A 23584-nucleotide genomic window follows, 5' to 3' on the forward strand; every position below is an offset into this window, starting at 1 on the left:
GTGTTACCATTTATTTTTGGGCCTGTTTTCATGCAGTGTGAATGGTTGCTTGGAGATAGAAAGCCATCCCCTGAAGATCTAGATAAGGGTATCGATACCAACAGCCCCCTCTTTCAGGCCATATTGGAGAACCCTGTGGTACAACTGGGCCTTACAAATCCTAAAACGCTCCTGGGTGAGTTGGTTCCATTATGTTTCCATCGGCAATATCTGTCACAATGGTTTTAGCTTTTGCAGGTGTTGCCCGCATGTAATTTGTGGAGTTTTACAGTGAGCCATCAGTTTGCTCACAGTGTTATCAACTGTGGTTTGTTGTCCTGTTGTTTGTTTGTATCGTCAGCTGTGGTTTGTTGCCCTGTTGCTCTTAAACATGGCAGCACTGATGTGGCACTTTCTCTGTGTGGGTTGTGATTTATAGTGAGAGCCCTGTATTAATAAAATGAAGAGCCCATATCTCTTTATTCCACTACCAGGTGTGAAATTTGAAAGAACTCAATCAAGACTTTCACAGCAGTTGTCACTAGGTTTTGGTGGGATACGATGGTTGTTTGTGGTGTTAGTTTAATGCTTACGTCCTGTGTTTTGTTTTGGGCCTGCAGCATTTGAAGACATGCTTGAGAATCCTCTGAACAGCACACAGTGGATGAATGACCCCGAGACTGGTCCAGTCATGCTCCAGATCTCCAGAATCTTCCAGACACTCAATCGCACGTAGACCACACCTCATCTTCAGCTGCTGGAGCCACTGCAAAGCGGACAAAGGTTATTCATTTATAAGGGAAGTGTGTGTGTGCGCGCGCGCGTGTGTGTGTCTTCTATGGTTTATGTTAAACACAGGAAATGACGAATGTAACAGTAATAACAGGATAGGATAAATATTTCGGTTTTGAATATTATACAGAAAAAAATATCTAGATATTTATAACTCAACAGGACACTTGTAAAAAAAAAAACCAAAACAAAAAACCCCACAAATGTAAACAGTAACTTAATAATAACTGATGAATGCTAACTTCATTATTATTATTTTTTTTTAAATAAAATCTGTTTTTAATCACCTAATTATAGTACATATTTTATTTATATACTTTTTCCTTATGTAAATGTACATCGGGCATCCAGAACAAAAAAAAAAAATGTTTACACAAAAAATTACTTTTGTATATTTCATGATGTTCAAACAACAATCTAAAAAAGGTATTAGTCTCTTTGAATAGTTACATTTCATCAAAGTGAATGTTACTAGAAAGAGTTGAATAGCTATCTCAGCTTTACGTTGGTTTGGAGAACAGTTTGACACTACGGTCTCTTTTGTTGCCTTCATGCTGTAACACAAATTGAAGCTACTTTCCTTTGGAAAATCTATGACTTTTCATCATGCTTCTTTTGAGGACCTTAACCAGTTACCTTATCTGAACAATTCATAAACATTGTACAATCCCTCTGTGGTCTTGTGCCATCAAAAAGAATGCAGTGTCTATTTTCAGTTTCTTTTCCAAGAGTAGCAGGCATTTGTGAAGTTGCCATGTATAATTTAGGGCTTAGTGCTGGTCCTTTTGGAGGATGTGGATTATGGAAATAAGCAGAAAAAAAAAACATACGGTGATTGTGAAAAAGGCAGAAAATCCCACCTACTAGTGGCTTTGTCATTTGATGGTCATTTGAATAACTAGACAAAAGTGACTTGTGTTTTAAAATATTTACCTCTTTCCTATGTTCCTCCAGATGATATGATCTGGGATTTGACACTTTCTCCTTCACCATGCTCAACCCCTTTTAAATACGAAACTGATTCTTTTTCAGTCTTCACGTATATTCATGTAAGTGAACTGGGAGACAAAAGGTTGCTCCAGAATGCCTGATTGTTGACCCTGACTGAACATGATCTTTTAGGTCCTGGGTCAGGCCACTTCAAACTAAGTGTTTCTGTTTGATCCGCTAGAACACTATTTTTCAGGGCAGGCATGCGTGATGCGAATGTGACTTTTACTCGGTTCTAGGTATGTGGTATGTTTTTATTGAAATACAAATATCTGGCTTTTAGAAATTGGTCAAGCTATATATATATTTTTCCTTTTTCTTGCATTATAAAATCTGTCAAGAATGACGAGCATACATTGTTTGTGCATTGAAGGCCATGTCACATGTCACTTTGCTTCAGTTCCTGGCACATGCATTAGATATTACAGCAGGTAATGCATGTGCACACACACACAAACACACACACACACACACATAAAAAACTTCACTGCAAGCTACAATAAAATCTCTAGGGCAGTCTGGCTTTAATACTGTCAAAATTGATATGTGCAGCACTTTGCAAAGTGGGTATCTTTCCGTTGTTTCATTTTTGACTTCCCTTCTGACAAGGTTATGTACTGAGTGAAACACACTTGTCCAATACATGGGAGGAAGGTTTTATCCAAAATGGAAATGGTTGTGTCTTTACTGACTTTCACCTGGAAGGTTACTCTTTATCAGAGCTGTTACCTTGGAATCCTTATACCAAAGTGATCAGACATTTTTGACAGTCATATGCATGCATGTTAACATTTGTTTGCTCCTTTTCCCCTGTCCCACTATAGGTATTTAAAGGTTTTGATGTGTATGCTCAGGGGTTTCTAGATATATCACAGAAGAAAATTCTACTGTTGCAATAGTCTGAACTATATTTAATGAGCATAATGTTGGAGATTAGCAAGATAACAATATCTTAGATATTGTAACGTTTGACTTTAAATTCCCTTAATTACGTTTGTCATATTTATTTCCAAGCCAAATACAGTCTGTTGTCTGTGAGAACATCTGCACAGTTCCTCTCATTCACAGTACACCTCTAAGAGAGACTACTGTTATTAAACTAATGTCACAGTAATGCAACTTGATGACTCTAAATGGTCAAATCATACATTTCCCTCCTTGTTCAGTATAAACGTGGTTTTTGGTTTGAGTTATGGTGTTCAACAAACAGCACTCAGTGTTTGAAAACAGCCACTACAGCTTTCAAGAATATGAGCAATATAGGTGTGTCTATTTTTGTTTGTTTGTTTAAACTCAAAATGAGATGCAAATTGTAGACCTGTCAATACCAGGATTATGCAATACTCTTTCACTCATGTTATCAGAAGGGTTTTCAGCAATCACAGTCATCAGAAAAGTATGTCATATTTCTCATTGCTGTGTATTTTTGATCTCGCCAAGTCTGATAAGGGAATGTGAAGTCCAGCATTAGTGGTGCTTCATGCTTGAACAAGCATTTATCATTTATTCTTATTTATTTCAAATGCTTATGGTGACTAAAGCAGTGTCACATTGGGTTTCAAATTTTCATCATATTAAATTAGTTAAAAGACTGATTGCCACTGGGAGAGCATACATTTTGTCGGGTAGTCATGTCATAGATACTGACGTGACATTTCACACACAAACACCGGCAGGATTTCTGTTCCTTGAATTTTGTTAACACACTGTCATGGTCTCAAGCGATGTGAATTTATTTGTTCTTTTTTCCATCACTGTGTTCACCTGTCTAGAAATGGGAAGCTTTGTTTTTGTATTATTGCAAATAAAAAGGTTTGAAATTTATCGTGTGCTTGTTTTGTGATTTATATCAGTAACATCACTTGCCACCACAATATATTTATTGTATATTTAACAGTAACAGGTTTATAATAATTGCTGATTTGCCTTGTTGAAAATAATTTTTCTCTTACATAACATCAAAAGGATTTGACTCCCCCCAGAGAAACCACTCAATTACTTGTCTAATCCCTTGTCATCTCAAAACTGGATTACTGTAGCTCACTCTTGGCAGGCCCCCCTGCAGACTCCACTAGACCCTCGCAGCTGATCCAGAATGCGCCTGCACTTCTATTTAATCTCCCCAACTTCGTACACATCACTCCACTGCTGTGTTCCCCCCTTTGGCTCTCTGTAGCCACACGCATCAGATTTAAACCCTGACACTTGCCTGTGAAGCCAAAACTGGTCCTCCTACCCAAACGCACCATATCTACACTCTGCGTGCCTCTCGAACAATATGGCTTTGCACCACGTCTGTAGCTCCTTAATGTCTTCAAATGTAGACTAAAGACTGAAGTCCCACCTCTTCATGGAGCACTTCAATGATCCCTAGTCACATTAGGGCACTTGATTAATCACCAATCCTTCACTTCTTTAAATATACATTAAAACCTCAAATAGGAACAAAAACTTCCCATGTGTATATTTGCTCTGATAGCTTAATTATGTCCTTAAATTCAGGCCTAACATACTAGCATAATGATTTCTTCCACGCAGACAGGATTGTAATTCATTCTGCTAAAATGATGTAAATGTAAAATAGACTGCGCAGGACCGACGCATTGTTTACTCTCTTGAACAAGCCGGTGAATTCACGTGTGGACGTGTAAACGTCATATATGCGCCAAAATGATTGTAGTGCCTTGCTAAAATGATCTGTTTTTATTCATAGTGGATTGCTATAGTTTATCACTGTATAAGCACCACGCAATGAGGATCCTTTTTTAACTATTACTCTGTGCTGTAAAAAAAATAAAAATAAAAATGTATTCTAATCTTAAAAGACTAGCAGCAAGCAAGACTTCTTTGAAGTCAAAAACACAGACGACTATTAGCAGATTCTTTAGCGGTACAAATGACAAAGATAAGGATGTTGATCAGACAAGACGTAAGTGTGCCGAACGTGTTCAGGAAAGAGGCAAAGGCAAGGTGAGAAGGTTTATCATATATGCACTTTGAGCGAGGATCCAGTACGCACAAATGTGTTGCTTTTTACCCAGAAAACAAAAAGGCTTCGTTTTGCGGTCTTACGGTTTCTATGCATTCTATGTTTATTGTACAGGCGCTCATAATTACATAGCAGCTGGCAATGTAAACCAGAATAAAAAAAATTACGTTTTTTTTTTTAAAATAAATGCACTTTATTTGACTTATGCACAACCCTAGAAGAGACTAGGCTTACCTGGCAAGGGAGAGTCCTCAGAGAAACGAGCAAAACTCCCTCAGGAGGCCGAAGTCCAAGAGGGGAACAGCAACATCAAACGTAAGAACATTTACAATCACATCTCCATGAGAACCTCTCCCCCTGTTTGGGCCTAGTGCTGCGCCTTGTTTTGCTACTGGACTGCAGCGGAGTGTTTCTGTTCCCTGCCAGTAGATGAGAGGCCCTCTGTCTCTAAGGCCACTCTCTCCTGCTCAACTTTGGAAAAGCTGCGAGGTTTCAGCTGCCCCGGGAGCAGTGATGACAGAGCCCCAGGCATGAGTGTTGGCATGGAGCTGGAGCTCACAGGTGTGAGTGTCAGCAAGGAGTTGGAGGTTCCAGGCACCGGACACACTGATGGCACGGCAGGACACCAGGCAGCCATGATGCAGGAAGACTCGGAGGAAGAGGTGAATGAGAATAAACAGCTTTAACTCTAAACTATGGAGGGTCGTATTGTTGCTGATAATACATTCTGTAGGGAATTCCATTTTAAGACAGGAAATTGACCAAAGACTCTATTTCCTTTTTCAGTGTGCTTCCCCAGGTTTTAGCTTCAGCCTGTTTGCCAAGTCTGGTAGTAGTGTTGGAGGTGTCACTAAGAAGAGCCCCCCAGAACTGGCAGGTCCTAAAAAGAGGACCAAAAGCATCTACACTCCCCTGGAGCAACAGTACATTGAGATCAAGGAACAGCACAAGGACACAATACTCTGTGTGGAGTGCGGCTACAAGTACAGGTTCTTTGGAGAGGATGCAGAGGTGAGAGATGGAGCAGACATCGAAAACATCCACCGTGCTATCATGGCATTTGTAGAGGCTGACGTTGGCGTTAGTTGTGAACCAGGTGCTTGGTAATATCCAAATGCAATGCTGCCTTGTTCAGTTATGCTTTGTGTGCGTATGGCTACTGTCACAGTTCCACTCTGTGTGCTGATGTAAACAGATTGCAGCAAAGGAGCTGAACATCTTTTGTCACCTGGACCACAACTTCATGACCGCCAGCATCCCCACTCACCGCCTGTTCGTGCATGTTCGCCGCCTCATCTCTCAGGGCCACAAGGTGAGTGGTAGCCTTGAGAAAAAATAGAGATATCGAAAGATTGTATTTTGTTTGTGTGGTAACGTTGTCATGCTGCTAATGGTTCTTCTTTTATTTTGTAGAAATAGCATTTTCTTGTAGAAAATTCTCACTCAGAAAGAAAATGGTTTAAAAATTGTTTTATTTATTTTAATTTTTTGATTTGTAGGTTGGAGTTGTGAAGCAGACAGAAACATCAGCTATCAAAGCATCGAGCAACAACAGGAGCTCCCTCTTCAGTCGACAGCTTAGTGCGCTCTACACCAAGTCTACCCTGGTTGGGGAAGGTGTGCTGGTACTTTTTCCCTCTTAGCAAAAAATAAACCTATTTGTTTGAAATTGTTGTTATAAAAGTGATATGTCACATATCAGTACTTGGCGCCTGTGTATTTTGATTACAAGTGGCGTTTTGAACGCTCTGTGCCAGTTTCTGAGACGTTGATTCAGCCTAAGGCTAAAACAAAGCAAAATTTCCAAAAACTAGTGATTACACCAGTGGCACTGCAGTTTAATCCAAGACTAGTCTTGGTACCTGGTGGGGAAACGGGACCTAAAACTGTTAACTGTCACAATAAATTATACCTAGTACTGTAAGACTGTCCCAGTGCTGTAATATGTCATATGCTAATATTTTTCACATTTTTGAAGTGATCTTTCCTATTTGAATTCTTTTCAGACTAGAGTTGAGATTTAATTGTCTTGGAAACCTAATTAAAGGTGTAATTTTGAGTCTTCGTATGGTGCTCTAAATGTGATTTATTTGTTTGTCTCAAGATGTGAACCCTGTGTTGAAGCTGGGGGACTTGGAGCAAGCAGAAGACGTGGTGCAGGATGCACCCAATAGCTACCTGATGTGTGTGAAGGAAAGCTGGGACAGGCAGAGCAAGGAGCTCACTGTGGGCTTGGTGGTAGGAGCCGTCTTCTCACAAACTCCCACAGTGCACAAGTACACCACATCACATGTTCTGTTGAAATTTGGAAAATCATCTTTCCTATTTTAATGGAGTCATGTCTTGTGGGATAGTTTAACAGAATGTGATTTAAATTCTGTATTAGACTCTCATAATCCAGCGCCAATTGGTTTGACCTGTTTGAGCCGGACAGTCGTGACTGCTTGGGTTCCTTTATTGGTGGTGTGCAGGTGGTACAGGCCAGCGTGGGGGACGTGATGGTGGACTGTTTTCGGGATAACCCTTCCCGCTCGGAGCTGGAGGCCAGAGTTCTGCGCATCCAGCCGGTGGAGATCCTGGTGCCGTCGGACCTGTCTGAGGCCACAGAGCGCCTACTCCGCACCATCGCTCTATCCAGGTTAGACACCCGGACGTGCACTGGCATTCACATCCTACTGATGATGTAGCCCAAAGAATCGGACTGGAAATCTAATTACCACAAGATATCAGAAAAAAGAATAATGATTAACCTTTTTCTTAAAATTATAAAAAAATGCTGGTTTATTGCATTGTCCTAATTACATGAATATAATTGAGAACTGCTTGCATTTTAATCTATTACCCTACTACAAACATAAATGCTCAGTTAAAGCCATATAGGTAAAATGTGAAACAAAATGCCTGAGTCCCTGTAGCTGGAATGTCCAATATAATAAAGCAGTCAGCTTTCTCATGGTTTCTCATTTAGTGCTGGCAGGCATTTACCATCAGTCACCATGAGAGGTCAGTAAATAACTCTACACGGGAGATGCATCCCATTTGTGAGCAGTGCAAGGAGCCTTTTTTGTTGAATGTTCCATTAACATCTTGTAGAACAAAAGTGTTGCATACTATATTGAACTTTCTATTAATGTTAAATGAGAAATGATGAATAGTATTACAGAATGAGCACGGTGGAATGTGGTGGACATTTTTCTGGGTTTTTTAAATAGTATTTTTAAAAACAGTTTAGCATTCCTTAGCATGATTCTGTTGAGGAAAATTTCATTTTAATTACTTGTTTATAACTAGTAAGCGATGTTGCACGCTTGGCCTTTTGCACATTTCACGCGCAGATCATCTACAATGAACTGGTCCTATCTAATGCTAAAATCTCACTGATGTGTGTGTGTGTGTAGTTATTTGCATCTTTATTCATGATGAGTCGCTGGTATTTGATCAGCACTCTGCACCGTGCAGAATTCCTTCTACACACACGCACTTTGGCCTCATTTTTCACTAGTATGGTGCTATCCAGTGAATTGAGATGGATGCACTGTTAGAGCTCAGTGATGCTCTTCCTTTCACTTCTGCCATAGTCTTCCTCGCACTGCTTCGATCACTGCTCCATAGACCTGGAGCCCGATGAAAAAGATTTAGTCAATGGAGAAGGAGGAGAACGAATGGCCTTCGCTGTCACTAAGTCCTTAACGAATGTGTTTCATCACCTCTCTGTGTTGGTGAGCTGGTGCCACATTTCGCCGTCGTGCAGCGTTGCGCTCTGCGTATCAGCTACTCGTGGCGAACGAGCCTTTCAAAAAGAGAAAAATGTGTAAAAATGGGCTGGATGTCGATGTTTGAGTGATCTCTAGAGGGCTGGGTGTCCATGCTGGAGTGATGTCTAAAGGGCGACTGAACTCGTCTTTCTTATTTGAACCAGGCTCAAGGTTTCTTCGTCACGCTCTAGGGAGTTTTTCTTTGCCACTGTTGCCCTTTTGTTGCTCACTGGGGCTTGGACTTGGACATTTGTAAAAAAGCGCTATATAAATAAGTTGATTTGATTTGACATTTTAAAAATACCACTAGAAATATACTTTTCTAGTTTTTTTTTTTTGTGTGGCAAAGATAATATACAAAAGGGGAGAAACTATGAGTTGTGTTTTACAGTAATGAGCAGTGAAGACAAGGCATACAGTTTTTTACTGTGGTGTTACATGTATGTTGACAGGGAAGTTGTAGACACTTGCAAGCATTGTCTAAGTTTTCCCAGTGAGTCGTCAGCGCAGAGGTGGGCTTGAAACATTTAGAATACAAATATAGCTGGTTTCTGCTTCCTCTGAAGAAAAGATTAATGCTGGATTGGAGGTTGGACACCAGATGTTGGAGCACATGATGGTGTGTGTATAACTGGAATTCAGTAATCCTACCCAAGTACTTATTTTGAATTTCAGCACTGATCTCGGATCAGGTTATAAGGGCATCGTTCATGTAAAATAAGTACAGTGCAGTAATGAAAGTGGAAAAGTCATGATGCTTCAGTTCTAATGTTTAAACTAGTTTAATCTAGTTTTATCGTTTTGCTTTAAAACTTTTTTTTTTCCATATTTCTTTTGTTTTTATTATATACTTGAATAAATAACACAATTGAAACCTGAACATGATGAGTGTTGAGCTCATGGTAAGATCAAGGAGAAATCTGTAAGGTTTCAGAAAACTGATAACTGATTATTTTTAGCAATGCTCTGATTGCACTTCTTAATTGCAATTAAGAGGGACACACACACACACACACACACACAGCGGAACATCTGTACATTGTTAAGCTGTGTGAACCTCTAATTCTAAGTAACACAGGTATTACGTTAAATGTTTCTTTACATATAGTGAAAATCCCTCTGGTCTTGTTTGCACATGTGATGAGGAATTCAGTAATTGTAGTGGTCAAGATCACTTTTTTAAACGATTGATATGTTTATTTATGCAGATCCAAACTTCAGCTTTATATTGCTCACCATGTTTCAACTTTCCATTTCCAAACTGAAGATTTTTTGGTTTTTCTTGCACCACTGCTTTTCTAAGAGGGGAATTTAATTCATTTCTGCTAATACCAGGGTAGGATTTATTATATTTTTCTAGGTCATTTTTCATTAAACCTTTATCATTAAAAATTAAATGTTATCATTACTTGGACATACTGGGGAGATATATACCTGCTTTTTATACCTCAAGGGTCCAATAATTTTGTGTGTTTGGCAGCTTTCCACAAGTGTTTCATAAGGTATTCTCTGAAAAAGCACAGCGAGAGAGACCCCGGTCTGCGCTGGAGCCAGGAGTAGGCAGTTGTGTTGTCTTCTTATACGGGCTGACAAAAATATCAGGTCTGTAAAGTGTCATCATACTATGATGCCAAACACCTATTGTGGTTCCTCTTCTGCAGTGCCTGGTGTAGTTACAGCCTAGAAGGTGATAAACGAGTGAGAGGCTGTACACAGCGAAGCTAAATTCCCACCTCTTGTTCTCTCTGTTTAAATGCCACTCCACATGTGATCATACGGGGCTGTGCGTGCAGAAGACATAATTGGTCACACTTGCACAGATATGTAACGTTTGGCCTGCTGCTTCTCTGATCTTCTCTGAGTATGGTCTAAGCGACGAGGTGTAGATTTGATCAGATTGAGGGGGGTCATGTTTTGCGAGTGATGTCTCTCTCTCCCTCTCCATTTTTCTTCTTGTCATCTCTATTCCATTATTTTTTTTTTAACCCTTCCTCTCCCAATCCACTATTTCACTTTAGCTCCTCTATTCCCCATTACCTCTTTGTGCCAACGCCCATGTTTTGACACTGTCGCCTCAAGCCCCTGTGGATATGAAAAGCAAAGTTCCCGTGGCATTTCATACCGAACTCCACCTCCGCTTACGAGGTCATAAGTGGAAGCGGAACTGGCGGGTGCTGACTTAGTGTGATTCGGCTGATGTGAGCGGATGGATGGGCGAAGTTTCGCCGCTTGTCATCTGCCGCTCTGTTAACCCGGCGTGTAACCCAGCGTGCATGTGCCTCCACTTTATAAAGGACACTCCGATTGTGCGGCTTGGAGCTGCAGCTCCTACAGCAACAGCCCTAGTCGTGCAGCCGTGTGCATGTCTGTGTGTGTCTGTGCGTTTGATTCCTGTCTGCTCTCTCCACTAAGACTGGAGCAGAATCCTAATATGCTATTTAGCTAAGCACAAGTAGTGGGTTTTTATGAAATATTTATTCCATACAAATGTTTTTAAAATTATTTCATTTCAGGGAGATAAGAACATATAAAATAGCTGGTGTTCCTCATAACTGTGACAGTTTATTATAACATTACATTTGTTTTCCTGTTGAACCTTCAAGATGTGAAGTGGAATTTGATTCCACTGGGAGGGGATTAGCCTATGTTTGCTCTAGTAGTTTAGTTACTATCTAGTTCAGCTACTCTGTGTTTACTGCTCACTATTGCCTGTTTTTCCCTGCTTTGTGGTTTGCTGTGTCAAGGGACAGGGAGATGGTTAGTCTTAGAAACATTTTAGAAATTGGCAAGTTGTTGAAGCCCTTTTCTGATGTCCCTAGTTGGGCAGAGAGCTGTGATGTGCTCTGGACACTGCAAACAACTTGCCTGGAATTTGCATGGGAATTGCTCTGACTCCAGTCTAATGAATGCAGAGTTTAAGAGGCTGGTTCCACAGAGATTCATGCAGAGGGGACTCTGTGGTGGTTGTTGGGGGCGGTTACCATGGAGTGGGCACTGTGGAGCAGACGCCATGTGGCAGCAGCAAGGTGGGCACTGCATGGTGAACACCACGCTCCTCTGCAAGGGAACCCGGGGGTAGCTAAGGTGGCCAGCCTAGAAACCGTTGCCTGGCAGTTGCCGTGGTGTGTGTAATGAGATCCTGGGGGGATTCCAGGTGCTATGTCATAGGTCTGCAAACCAGTTACCCCTTTCTGGGAGTGTGCTGCTCTGCTCTGTCAGCTTGGCAAACTGGTCTGCCACCAGGGCTAAGATGCAGAATGCCTGCAGGGAGTGGGCTCCGGCCAGCCGCCAGCTGGCAGAGTTCATCTCTGGCTGGTGGCAAAACGATGCTGGCTTCCTGGGAAAGGAAGTGCATGTGGAGGGGAGGTGAAGGAAGGATCTGGTGCTGGGGATTTAGAATGAAGAGCTGGGCCTGCAGTGAAAATCCATTTCCTCCCCTTGCTCACCAGACTGCAGGGTCTATTGTGCCCCTGCTGGCCAGAAATATAGAAACCAGAATCAGAATACTCAATGCACCGTGCATGGGCCTGCACCACCGTGACTGGCGTTCTAGTACTTCTGTCGTGGTATTAAGGACATGTCACCGAGTAAGATTTGGAAAATGTTATAACGTATAGTAATCTTAAAGTGTTTCTGAGGGAAAGACTGGGAGCATTTGTTTACTGTATGCAGTTTCTGAACAGGGTCCCTGCTGACTGCTCTGCTCACTGACTGCTCTGCGCAGTGATCGCTTTCCAGACTGACTGCTGTGCCCTCTGACCGCTATGCCCACTGACCAAGATCCATGTAGGTTTTCAGAAGAAAAACAGAAAAAGGAAAAAAAAAAAGATGTCTTAAGAGAAAATCATACAAATGTATGGAAAATGCTCTTTGTGAAGAGATTTTTGTGAATTCAGCTTCTTGTGACCTGCTTCATTCTCCACCACCAGCTGATCAATTGACTCATTAATTAGATTTATACTATGTCACCTTTACATTTCTAAATCTCAGCATATCGTGGCAGTGTTTTGATACGGGGGGTGGGGGGGGTTGTCTGCTCGATTCTTTCTTATGTACAACTGAAAAGAACAATAAACATCAGCTGTGTGGCTCAGGTTGGGTGTCGCTGGGGAGACATTTCTGGTGTACGATTGATGACTTTGGGGTTGGTTCTCCTTCCTTTTTTAGGAAATGTTGGCTGTAGCGTGGCACTTGTCTTGAGCTGACCTGAGAACAGCAATAAAAACTGTTTTAAAGGCTCATTTTAAAAGCGAATGCTGGTGAACCGCTGTGGCCACAAATAATGGTCCAGGATGGGTTTTATAGAATACAGAGCACTTGAAGGATGCGTCTTAAATGAAAGGGTGTGCTAATGTCAGGAATGGCCATTCTGGCGTGGAGTGACTTCATGTCTGACTGGTTTTGAGATGCTCCAAGAAGGTTTGACTACAGCCATTTGTGCACCCTTCCTCCCTAACCCACTCTCTCTCTCCATCCATCCATCCATCCATCCATCCATCCATCCATCCATCCTTTCCTCCCTCCCTCCCTCGTGCTCGTTCCATGATTTCAGATATCTCCCATTCAGCATTCACCCACTTCGTGTCAGAGAACATCGGTTGTGTAGTTTGTCCGGGTGGCGTGTGTGGTGACGCATGTTTCCACACTTTTAAGGAAACGTTATTGATGGTTTTGGAGGAAGTCTAATTGGCTAGTTTTGAGTGGCGCTCGCGGTACGCTTGCACAAGTCACACATGTGCGTGCTGTGGTTGCCCCAGCAACGGCAAGGAGACGACAAAGAGAGTGGGAGTCCTTGAGCTTGTGGTGGTGTTGAAAGGAGCCAGGAGTGAACGGCAGCAGTTGGTCCGTGTGTGTGTGTGTCCAGTATGGATTTGTTATCCTCTGCGGCAAATGCGTAGCAGCTTCAAGTCACTGATATGGAAACTGATGGCCGTGAGAGTTGCAAATGAAAAGATATAGACATTATTCAACATTTCTGATAAATATCAGCCTTATGTAACATGAAGCATCAAGCAGAAAGTTAGTGATTTAAAGTTGCATACTCTCCAGGGTTTTCTCTAGGCCTACTATTTTAGCCACAGAACTTGGTTAAACTGTGACCATTTTATTTTAAAATTGTAAATGTCCATTACAGTTTATATTTGTTTTCATTCCCTACATCATGTTCCTCCATGACCGCTGACCTGCAGTATCCAGGCGGATGATCGTATTCGTATTGAGAAACGTGAGAGCTCCCAGTTTGAGTACCCCATCGCCTTTTCAACGGTCAAAGACTTCTACGCCAACGTATCTGCTCAAAGTGGGAAGGGTAATACTCCTTTTCAATATTTCTTGTCATTTTTTCTGTAACACTATGTGTCTGTGAGTGTGCACGCGCGTGTGTGTGTCTACCTGCCACCTCCAAGTCACTGTGCATGGCTGGCTGTCTGCCTTTCTGCCTTTCTGGTCTTTGGAACATTATTTGGCCAACCAGACATGGGAAAGGTCCTGTAATTGAAAAATTGTTTCCCTGAGGGACAGGTGGCATGAAGATCAATAGCTGCTGTCTTTCAGCTGGAGGTGTGTAGGATGATCTGGGGTGGCCCTCCCTGCCCACACCCAACACTAAATCATCTCGCATGGGCTCTTTGCCAGCTCGGCCCTCCACTCATTACGTTTCTGTGTTACCAGCGCTGATGTGCTCTCTGATGGAGAACCTTTTATTCTCTAGCATGCCTTCAGCTCTGCAATAAAATGTGTCACAAACAGCCTGAGCCTTTTTTTTTTTTTCTCTACGTGACATGGACTCTCAGCCTAATTCTGTGGATTTGGGCTTAAAAGCTTCCCCCTGTTATTTCACAAGCTAGTGTTTGTGTGTTTTGTGTTTTTTAAGCTGTTTGCCAGGAACAGCATCCATTTTTTAGCAGCTGCTTGATTTAAAAGAACGTCACTGTGCTTTTGCCATTACCGCACAGCTCTGGTCTCAGATCAGTGTGGAAGCACACGTGCATAATCAGTCAGGCAAGGTTTACCTGTGGTGGGGCTATGCTTTGAGATCTTACCAGGGTCAGTGCTGACGTTCTTATATCTTGGTTGATGTCAGTGGATAAGTGTGGAGGGCATCGCAGTGGGAACAAAATCCAGGGCCAAACCCGACTCCACCTGAACCTTGAGTCCATCCACACCTCTGCTCACACTTCACTCATGTGGGAGATGAATACCAAATGCTTGTTAGGTCTGCAAGCTCTTTTTGGACAGAGAGAGGAATGTCTCTTCTGTTATCAGTTCAGTTTGTTTCACTTTGTCATTATGCCTTTATGTAAGAATACAGCATAATAAAAATATCTAAGAACATGCGGTAAATTTGGGACGTCAAGCTGCAGCGATGTTGTCCGCTGAGACTGTGTGTGCTTTACATGTTCTTTTGTTTTCTGCAGTTTCTTCTTCCTTCTGCTTGGGCTTAGAGAGCCAGGTTATCTGCTGTCTGGGGCCGGTGATCCAGTACCTGACTGAGTTTAGGCTGGAGAGGGTCCTGCTCTGTTCCAGGTAACTCCCACTCACTCACCCCACTCAGGAGTGTGTGTCCCAGCATGACCACCTATGTCGGCCATCCCATGTTAGACAAGACTCGCATGCTTATTTTGACTACTCAAATGTGACCGAAAGTGGGTCTTTTTGCAGAATTGTTTGAAAACCAGGAAGCCTGCCAGCGCTCTTTTATACAAATCTCTGATTGCCTTTAAAAAAAAAATAAATCAGAGTCCTGTGACTTCCTTACATGAGGAAGTCATGACAGGCATGCATCATGAGCATATCTCGGCTCTGTTGATGTTAAGGTGCAGTGATTTGAAGCCTAATGTTGCTCACTTTCGATTCCCCATCCTGCCTTTTTTTTTTTTTTTTTTTTTAAACATTTATGGCATTTAGCTGATGATTTTATCCAAAGCAACTTACAATTATGACCTGAGGACAAATTGAGCAATTGAGGGTTAAGGGCCCTGCTCAGGGGCCCAACAGTGGCGACTTGGCATTGAACCAGCAACCTTCCGATTACAAGTCAAGTTCCTTAACCACTGCCCATGCTTCTATACAGCTGTTACACGCGGGCCACTGGCTTCTTAAATTTCACTTAAACTGGGGTTGGGGTGGACGGTGAGGGGAATGGCTGATTGGCGATTTGTGTGGCGGGTCAGGATGCTGAGAAAGTTGTTTGGAACATGCTGTAATTAAGGATTGATTAAGGGCATTGTTTAACGACAAATAACAGGGCTCTGATCTCCAAGACTCGTAGAAAGAGGACTAATTAGCATCTGTTGGTCGGAAATGAAAGCCTTGTTCCATGCAGTTTGTCTCTGCTATATAAGGCAGCTTGCTTATGGGGTTGGTCTGGCTCCACTTACTTTCCTGGAAGGTTTTGCTCTTAACAAAATAATGCAACCTGATCATTTTGAAATGTTTTTCGAACTGAAAGTTCAGGAATTTCTTTTTTTCCTCCTTCTAGTTCATTTAAGAGGCTGTCAAGTGATGCAGACAATATGGTATTCAGTGCCACCACAATGAAGAACCTGGAGATCTTTAGCAACCAGGTATGGTTTCACCATCAACTTGGAAAAAGGGGGCTGCAGTGCAGCTAATGTTCCAACGTCTGCAGCGCACCTGTATTCCAACACTTTCTGACTCTGCTATGTGTCATTTCTTGTTCCGAGGTCTTATTTATATTTGTTTCCACCAGGCAACATAATGCATCTGAAAACACAGCGCTGTGTGTGTTTGTACACCCCCAACCCTCCGCCCCCAGCTCCAACTCATCTCAGCGTGACGCACTTAATTAGTGCCGCTGCTGTGAAACCATAACGATCTCGCTGGAGCATCTCTGTCACGCTGGCCCTGCCGCTGTCGGTTTAACAACCTCGGGTTCCCTTGTCTGTCACAGACCACAGGCTCGGTGAAGGGCAGCCTACTATGGGTCCTGGACCACACACGCACGTCATTCGGCAAGAGGCTGCTGAAGAAGTGGGTCAGCCAACCCTTGAAGTCCACTTCGTGAGTTTCTGCGTCCTCCGAGGAACACGCCTCTGTTCTGGTGGAAACGTGTGGTGTCTGTACCTTGTTCCCTTGTGATTTTGGACATGCATGAGGAGTCTAAATACGTATTGCTGTCAGTGTAGTGTAGGTTATTTTTAATTATGAACAAATCATCAACCAAAAAGTCATGTCGCATCCTCAAGGTGGATTGTCATAATCTTAATTATGTAGTGATTTCATATATGAAATATGTGGACATGGAGAGCAAAAAATGAAACAGTATCGCAGTTTGTTTTGTAGTATTAAAAGGACTTTTTTCCTTTGAGTAGGTGCTGGCTTGTTTTTATCCCTGTTTATGTGGACCTCTGGGTTAAAATTTCATTACATCTGGATTAGGAGGTGCCCATGTGGATCATGAGAGATCTCAGCCATATGTGCAGATGAACTAAGCTCAGACAAACCTGTTTGAGGATTTAAAGCTTCTGTTGCATTTTCCCTCATTAACCTCTTCTAGCCCAGATGGATCTGGGATTTTGATGAAAGGACACTAACTAGACCAAAAGATTAACCTGAGTTGACTTCATGTCAGGCGAGGAGTTAATTAATTAGGATTTCTTCAGTTGTACGGATTTGCAGAATAGAACTAACAGGAAAGGAGCATGGTGCCTTTAATTTGGTGAAGACAGAAGTGAAAAGACCCCCCCTGAGCGTGTCTCCTTGTAGCATCGACTGAACAAAGCAATTACACCTATATGTAAATTAAGCAATAGTATATGTGTAAAGCCTGCAAGTATTCCTATAACTGGTTTAGCAGTATCACAAAATATACCACAGGAACACAATATCATTGAATAAATTTGTCCAGCAATGATGTGGTCTAGTGTCACAGAAGACGCACACTGTCCATCTGAAGTCCTCGAGTGCTATCTTGATGTCCCCAAAGGCAACTTGTAAACAGCTGTACACAGTGTCAGCTGTAAAGAGTATTTCATCTGGGGCCCTTTTCTCAAGCAAACTAGTCATCTCTCATCTTCGTGATGTTCTGAAATCCCAGGGAGAGACAAGGACACACCCGTAGCCTAGGCCTCTAAATGATAGATGATGGAGACGTAAAAAGCCAAAGGAATCAATTCCTCAATATTGAGAAAAGGACAAAGGTGTGTGCACTGATTGTGGTTTATGATTGTGATCATTTAGAATGCAGTTTTCTATTAAAATAATTAATATTGATTACTGAAGAATGATCATGGTTCACATAAAGTTAATGGAAGTTTTAATGAGAATAATTTCCCCAGTTTGTATTTCTTTCACCCAACTGATAGTCCCTCATTATATATTTATGTTTTAGACTGCAGAAGGAAAGGGGGGATTTATTTATTGTTAATGTTTCCCCCCAGAGCTAATGTATATTGCTGTTATCAACATTATAATGTAGGAAGTATCATGCCACTATAATACTTAACTAGATTTGTGCAGTTTGTTTCTTCTTGCATATATAATTCTCTTGCTTACAGTTCAAAATTTAAAAAAAGTTTAAAAAAAAATGGACATCTCCCTATTATCTTGAATTACCTTTCCAAAGAAATTTCACCATATTAATAACATTAAAAATGGAGAAAAAGCATCATGAATCGGAGGGAAGAAATTTGGCCTTGCATCCTTTTATGAGGTAATCCTCAGTGTCAGAAGTCCCTGAGACACCATGTTACAGCAAAGTACATTATTATGTAGCTAATGTGCACTGTCCTTTGCTTGATGACGTATTGGAGATAACGTCATTGAAATTTAACAGAAAGTGTGTGACAAGTCTGCTCTTAACTGTGACAGTTTTTGCAGATTAGAAAGATTTTCTCCTCTTACACGTGCACATGCATGCAGAGGATGTGCCGTTGTTTCCTGCAGGCATGTTTGGCTTGGCTTGCATGGTGTAGCTTGTGCTCCGCATTCCTACAGTGTAGCCTGTGTGTGTGTGTGTGTGTGTGTGTGTGTGTGATGTCTTGGGTTTCTCCCCTTCCCCTAACGTGGCCTTCTCTCATCCTTGCTCAGAGAGATCCTCTCTCGGCAGGATGCGGTGGCAGAGATCCTGTCCTCCTCCTCCAGTGCTCTGTCTTCCGTGCAGGCCCTGCTCACGCGCCTGCCTGACCTGGAGAGAGGGCTCTGCAGCATCTACCATATGAAGGTTCAGTCACACGATCCCTCCATCCTTCTTTTTTTTTGTGTGTGCGTGGGCGTGGGCGTGTGCCTGGGGGGAGGGGTTATCCGGACAGCTTCAAAGACTTCCAGATTTACCATTCATGTTACAATCTGCAACTGTCTAAAATGTCACGTCGAACCAGATGCACAGGAGTTTCATTAAAATCTATTCCCATGTCTAGATGAGCTGGTCTGAGACTTTCTCATGGCTTCCTGACACTTTGAATTATTCACACAGTACCTTATGTCACTAAAAGGTGACGTTGTCTACCAAGGATTGGCTGTGTGCACTGGCGTTACCCAACATGTTTTTTGTTGAATTACCTTCATAAGATTTCGTAAGAAGCCTTAAAAATGGACTATTACAACAGTTTTGGATTGATCGTATTAACACCATGTTATATGCCATATTATATGCCAAAAGGGTCATATAATTAGTCTGTAAAACAGAATATAATTTTTCTACCTTTTAGGGCATAGGGTTTAATAAATCCAGAAAGGAGTATGGAATCCCTTGAATTTGAACATTTGACATTCACTGAATTGTGAATGCACCTAATCCGCAAAGGATTAAGATAAATAAATTTAATAAATGAATAAATCAAATTCCTGCTTTGTCACAGCCTTTACCATCTGAACATCCTATACATGGCGCCGTGCCTACACTCTATCCTCATATCAGAAGGCTTTCATTTCTCTTTGAAAGTTCCTGTCTAGAATCAGGCAGGCTGCTTAAGGTGAAGGTGCCCAGTGGTTTCCTTTTCGATGGCATAATGATGGCCAGCTGGAAGGCCACTCTTATTATTATCCAGGCCTCACTTGGCCTCCTTTTTCCTGTCAGTAAGAACTGTGTGAAAGCAAACAAAATGGAGAAAATCTTGCCAGACTGTCATCCTTGATAGAAATGGCAGCATCAGGAAACAGTCCTGTGGACCACTTTCAAAGAAGCTGAATAAATCTGGCCCTAGTGCCAGGGAAACTTCATACAATGTCTAATTGCTTTTTGTACTCCTCTTCGTATTGGTCAAATAGCATAATATTCTCACTGCAGCAGCACTTTAATCAGTGATCTAAAATAGAATAATTGTCTATATTCAAATATTAGACCCATGAAGTCATTCTGCTGCTCAGTCTTGCCATGAATGCTAAGAAGCTACCATATACTTGAATTTTAATGAGCACAGGCAGGGAGTCCCACCCCCCCGAATCATGATGTGTGGATGACTTGTGTTAGCCTATTTCCCAAAGGCATATCTAAGTGCTAATCAGCAGTAAAGTTCATGAGAAGCTTTAACTGGCTTTTAGTGTTACTGGCTAGCATAAAAAAAAATAAAATCAAAACTGGGGTTTGACTATGTTGAAATAGGGTTTGATTAGTATTTGGAAAGGCTTTTCTTGTTGGGGTGATTTAGGAATATGCACTTTAGAGTTTGCTTTTTTTTTTTTTTTACTCAATATGTTGTATTACTCATGCTGTCTTTTTTGTGTGTGCACTAGTGTTCCACTCAGGAGTTCTACCTCATCAGCAGCACGCTGTCTCGTTTGAGGGGGGAGTTTCAGGCTCTCGTACCTGCCGTCCAATCGCAGCTTAGCTCTGCCCTCTTAAAGAGCCTGCTCTTGGAGACGCCCCAGCTCCTCAGCCCTGTCCAGAACTTCCTCAAAGTGCTCAATGAAAAAGCTGCTAAGTGAGTGCTAGCAAACAAAGTGACCTGAAGGTGCAGGTTCTGTGTCTACAGGAATACATGAAACCCAGTGGTAAACCAAAAAGGTCTTTTTGTGTGAAATGATGACCGACACTGCAATTTAGCCAGTATCTAGGTGTGTTGAGTGTTTGGAAAACGGCCCAACATGTGGCAGTGTTTTGGAGTGTATACTCACCAATACACCTTTGTGGCCTAGGTGAAACCCTTTCATTACATAAAATGTAATAATTAGTTAGTAATTGTTCAAGCATTAATGAAAACCCCACCTGGCAACCAGTCTATTGTTACTGATTTTCTTTGCTAGCTTAAAAAGTTGAGTGCATGTTGAAATGATGTCATGTATGCATTTCCTTAGGATGGGGGATAAGACTGAGCTTTTTGTGGAGCTAACGGATTTTCCCGTGATCCGCGAGAGGAAAGCTGAGATCCAGGCCGTCCTCTCGGCCATCATGGAGCATCGGCGTGAACTTCGTCTTGTCCTCCACAACCCAACGTTTGACTACACCACCGTGTCTGGACAAGAGGTACAGGAAGAAGCCCAGCTGAGACGTGGTGTTCTTTCATCTCTTCCCCTCTCTGTCTCACCACCAACCAGTTCTAGGTGACAGCGTAGCACTAAACTAGACTCAGACATAAGCACTGGTTGTAAAATGGGTTTTTTCACATGGGAAGAAAGACTTGGCTGAGTTCTGGCCGGGGCACCCTGGCTTTGATTGGTAGGTGGTACAGATGTCATGGCGTTTCTGGTGCAGGGTGCTTGTCAGAGTGTGAAAGGCAAAACAGTCTCCGATACATGGCACTGTGTCTGCAGGAACTGGCATGCTTTTCCTGCTGTCCCCTGTGCTGACTGCTCATGCATACACAACACCAGGGTTTCTTTTCCTCCATTTTCCCACTCCCTTGTTTCATGGTGTGCCGACACCAGGCCTTTCTTGTGTCTCTCGCTGGTCTAAATCACATCCATTTGGCCATTTGCCAGTTTATCTTCTGAACTGCTTTGGTACTGTTGGATGCTGGACCGCGACAGCACCCATGCTGCTTTGAACTTCTCGTCCAGTGAGGATCTTGCCTTGCAACATGGCAATCAGGAATCGCACAGTCTGAGCTTGCAGTAAGGCTTCACCGGTGTGAACCACGTTGGTGTGGCCAAAGATTGGATGACATTAGCTTATTAAGAGAGCCAAACATCTTGATACAAGTACAAACATCTAAAATGTTGCTTTGCTTTGAGTGTGTTACACTGCTGAAGACCTGGACACCTCTACTCTTCTGACAGATTCTTAGATTTGATCATAATACATTGTGCACATGCAAAAGCAGTAATTATCTGGCAAGCCATTTACTTTATTATACAATTACTTCTGCAAATAGTTGCTGCATTGCTTAGTGTGCATAACTATTTATGGTTGTTCAGGGTAAAGTTTTCAACATGTGCAGAGTAAAGTAGAGGATTGAATATGAAGAAAGAGGTACCAGACTAAAGGTACAAACCCCAGACAGTGCCTCATGTTTACAGGAGGAAGAACACTGTAATAATTAGAACTAAATTAATACATTTATATTCAAACCATTTATTTGGTCATTCAGCTTTCTTTGCGATGTTTTCCATTATTACACTATACTTCTGTCACTAGTGCAAAGATCCATCACAGCAGATAGGAAATGGAAACCGCACATCATAATCTTATACTTTAAATTGTTTATAATGTTCAAATGATTTGTAAGAATTTTTCAGAATACATATGTTACTGGCAGATCAAGGCTGTATTAGTTTACATCTGTCTCTCTCTCTCTTTCTTTCACACACACTCTTTCTCCTTCTCCCAGTTCCTTATTGAGGTGAAGAATAGCATGTCCTCCATTGTCCCCCCAGACTGGGTCAAAATCAACAGGTGCATATCTCATCCACTGACGTGTAACACACACATTCACCACTGCACCACCAGAAAGCAGTATGCATCCAGCTTATTCTACCCAAATTCTGTCAGGGTTCTGTCCACAATGCTCTGATTATGCTGTCCTGTGTGTATATATACAGCACCAAGGTGGTGGGTCGCTATCATTCACCCTTCATCGCAGAGAGACACCGGCAGCTGATGCGGCTGCGTGAACAGCTGGTCATCGACTGCGGTGGAGAGTGGATCAACTTCCTACAGTGTGTACTTCACGAACTCCCATGCCCTGCAGAGAGGAGCCTGTTCCTTACTAGAAAGCACTTACTGTTCCTTACTAGAAAACAAGTCCACATTCAGATGTTCAGCTCTGCACAGAGTATAGCCTTCATGAAAGGCGTGTTGATGGTACTATTTCCCTCATTCTAATTCTTGACTGGGGCTTCGCTACTCAGTGCCTGTCAGTCTTGAGCCAAAGTACGTTTTTGCTTTTTAAACCAACTAGTCGAATGTTTAAACTGCTAGTTAACTAGTTGGTCTCAAAGAAGCCCTATATAATCATGTCCATCACACAGTCTTTTCCCAGTTACCATTTCTGACAAACGTACGGTATGCAGCACATGATGGGTAGTTGTAGTTCTCATGGTGATGTGCTGTTGGAATAAAAAGTTTTAATTTAGGGCAGTGGTAGCTCAGTGGTTAAGGTACTTGACTTATTATCGGAAGGGTGCTGTTATCAATTGCTGTTAGGGTGCTGTTACTAATGTCCCTTTGACTGAAATATTAGCAGCTAAAAAATTAAGATTTAAAATTCGCTCGTTGACCTTTTTAATAAACTACTCAGTTGTTCGACATCTATGCAGCTAGTTGATCATTCTGACCACTTCTTGCAGAATGCTGAATTTTCTGCAAACGAGCGTCAGAGTAGGTGTAAGGCCTCGACAGAGGCTCCTGGAGCAATGCTGTTTCACCCTCTGTTGATTCTTTTTGTAGACTGTTTGGGGAGCACTACTACACGCTGAGGAAGGCTGTGGGTCACCTAGCAACCATGGACTGCCTCTTCTCGTTGGCCCAGGTTGCAAAAGAGAACAATTACTGCAGGTGTGGTAATGACTCCTGCCTGGCATACGCTCCATGAACTTGCTGTTTTCTTTCATATCATGCTCTCATCATTCACCCACACATTCATATTCTCCCATTAGCAATCTGCTAGTCCGTTTGAATTTCCATCACTGAAGTCAACCAAGGACATGAAAACAATTGGAAATGACCTTTACCATGTAATGA

The 23584-nt window shown here is 42.1% G+C and overlaps 2 protein-coding genes across 4 annotated transcripts in view; both read left to right on the forward strand.

Moving 5' to 3' along the window:
* The window catches only part of ubac1 (UBA domain containing 1), an 8262-nt gene extending 4677 nt beyond the window's left edge, over positions 1 to 3585 (forward strand). For both annotated transcript variants that reach the window (XM_027006262.2, XM_027006263.2), the window contains exons 9-10: positions 37 to 175; positions 600 to 3585. In XM_027006262.2, the coding sequence (XP_026862063.1) occupies positions 37 to 175; positions 600 to 715 (255 nt within the window). In that variant the 3' untranslated portion in view covers positions 716 to 3585. The remainder of the gene's footprint in view (positions 1 to 36; positions 176 to 599) is intronic.
* An 850-nt stretch (positions 3586 to 4435) lies between these two features.
* Positions 4436 to 23584, forward strand: part of msh3 (mutS homolog 3 (E. coli)) — a 41359-nt gene continuing 22210 nt past the window's right edge. The window contains exons 1-18 of one of the 2 annotated variants that reach the window (XM_035529535.1): positions 4436 to 4731; positions 4969 to 5065; positions 5177 to 5412; positions 5537 to 5761; positions 5946 to 6062; positions 6250 to 6367; positions 6855 to 6988; positions 7222 to 7388; positions 13695 to 13813; positions 14922 to 15030; positions 15986 to 16070; positions 16418 to 16527; positions 18556 to 18688; positions 20200 to 20387; positions 20761 to 20929; positions 22233 to 22297; positions 22444 to 22560; positions 23291 to 23398. In XM_035529535.1, coding sequence (XP_035385428.1) covers positions 4567 to 4731; positions 4969 to 5065; positions 5177 to 5412; positions 5537 to 5761; positions 5946 to 6062; positions 6250 to 6367; positions 6855 to 6988; positions 7222 to 7388; positions 13695 to 13813; positions 14922 to 15030; positions 15986 to 16070; positions 16418 to 16527; positions 18556 to 18688; positions 20200 to 20387; positions 20761 to 20929; positions 22233 to 22297; positions 22444 to 22560; positions 23291 to 23398 — 2462 coding nt within the window. In that variant the 5' untranslated portion in view covers positions 4436 to 4566. The remainder of the gene's footprint in view (positions 4732 to 4968; positions 5066 to 5176; positions 5413 to 5536; positions 5762 to 5945; positions 6063 to 6249; positions 6368 to 6854; positions 6989 to 7221; positions 7389 to 13694; positions 13814 to 14921; positions 15031 to 15985; positions 16071 to 16417; positions 16528 to 18555; positions 18689 to 20199; positions 20388 to 20760; positions 20930 to 22232; positions 22298 to 22443; positions 22561 to 23290; positions 23399 to 23584) is intronic. The other variant, XM_035529536.1, reaches the window with a different exon arrangement.

The sequence above is a fragment of the Electrophorus electricus genome, chromosome 9 (genome assembly GCF_013358815.1).
Source record: "Electrophorus electricus isolate fEleEle1 chromosome 9, fEleEle1.pri, whole genome shotgun sequence".
Lineage (NCBI taxonomy): Eukaryota > Metazoa > Chordata > Actinopteri > Gymnotiformes > Gymnotidae > Electrophorus > Electrophorus electricus.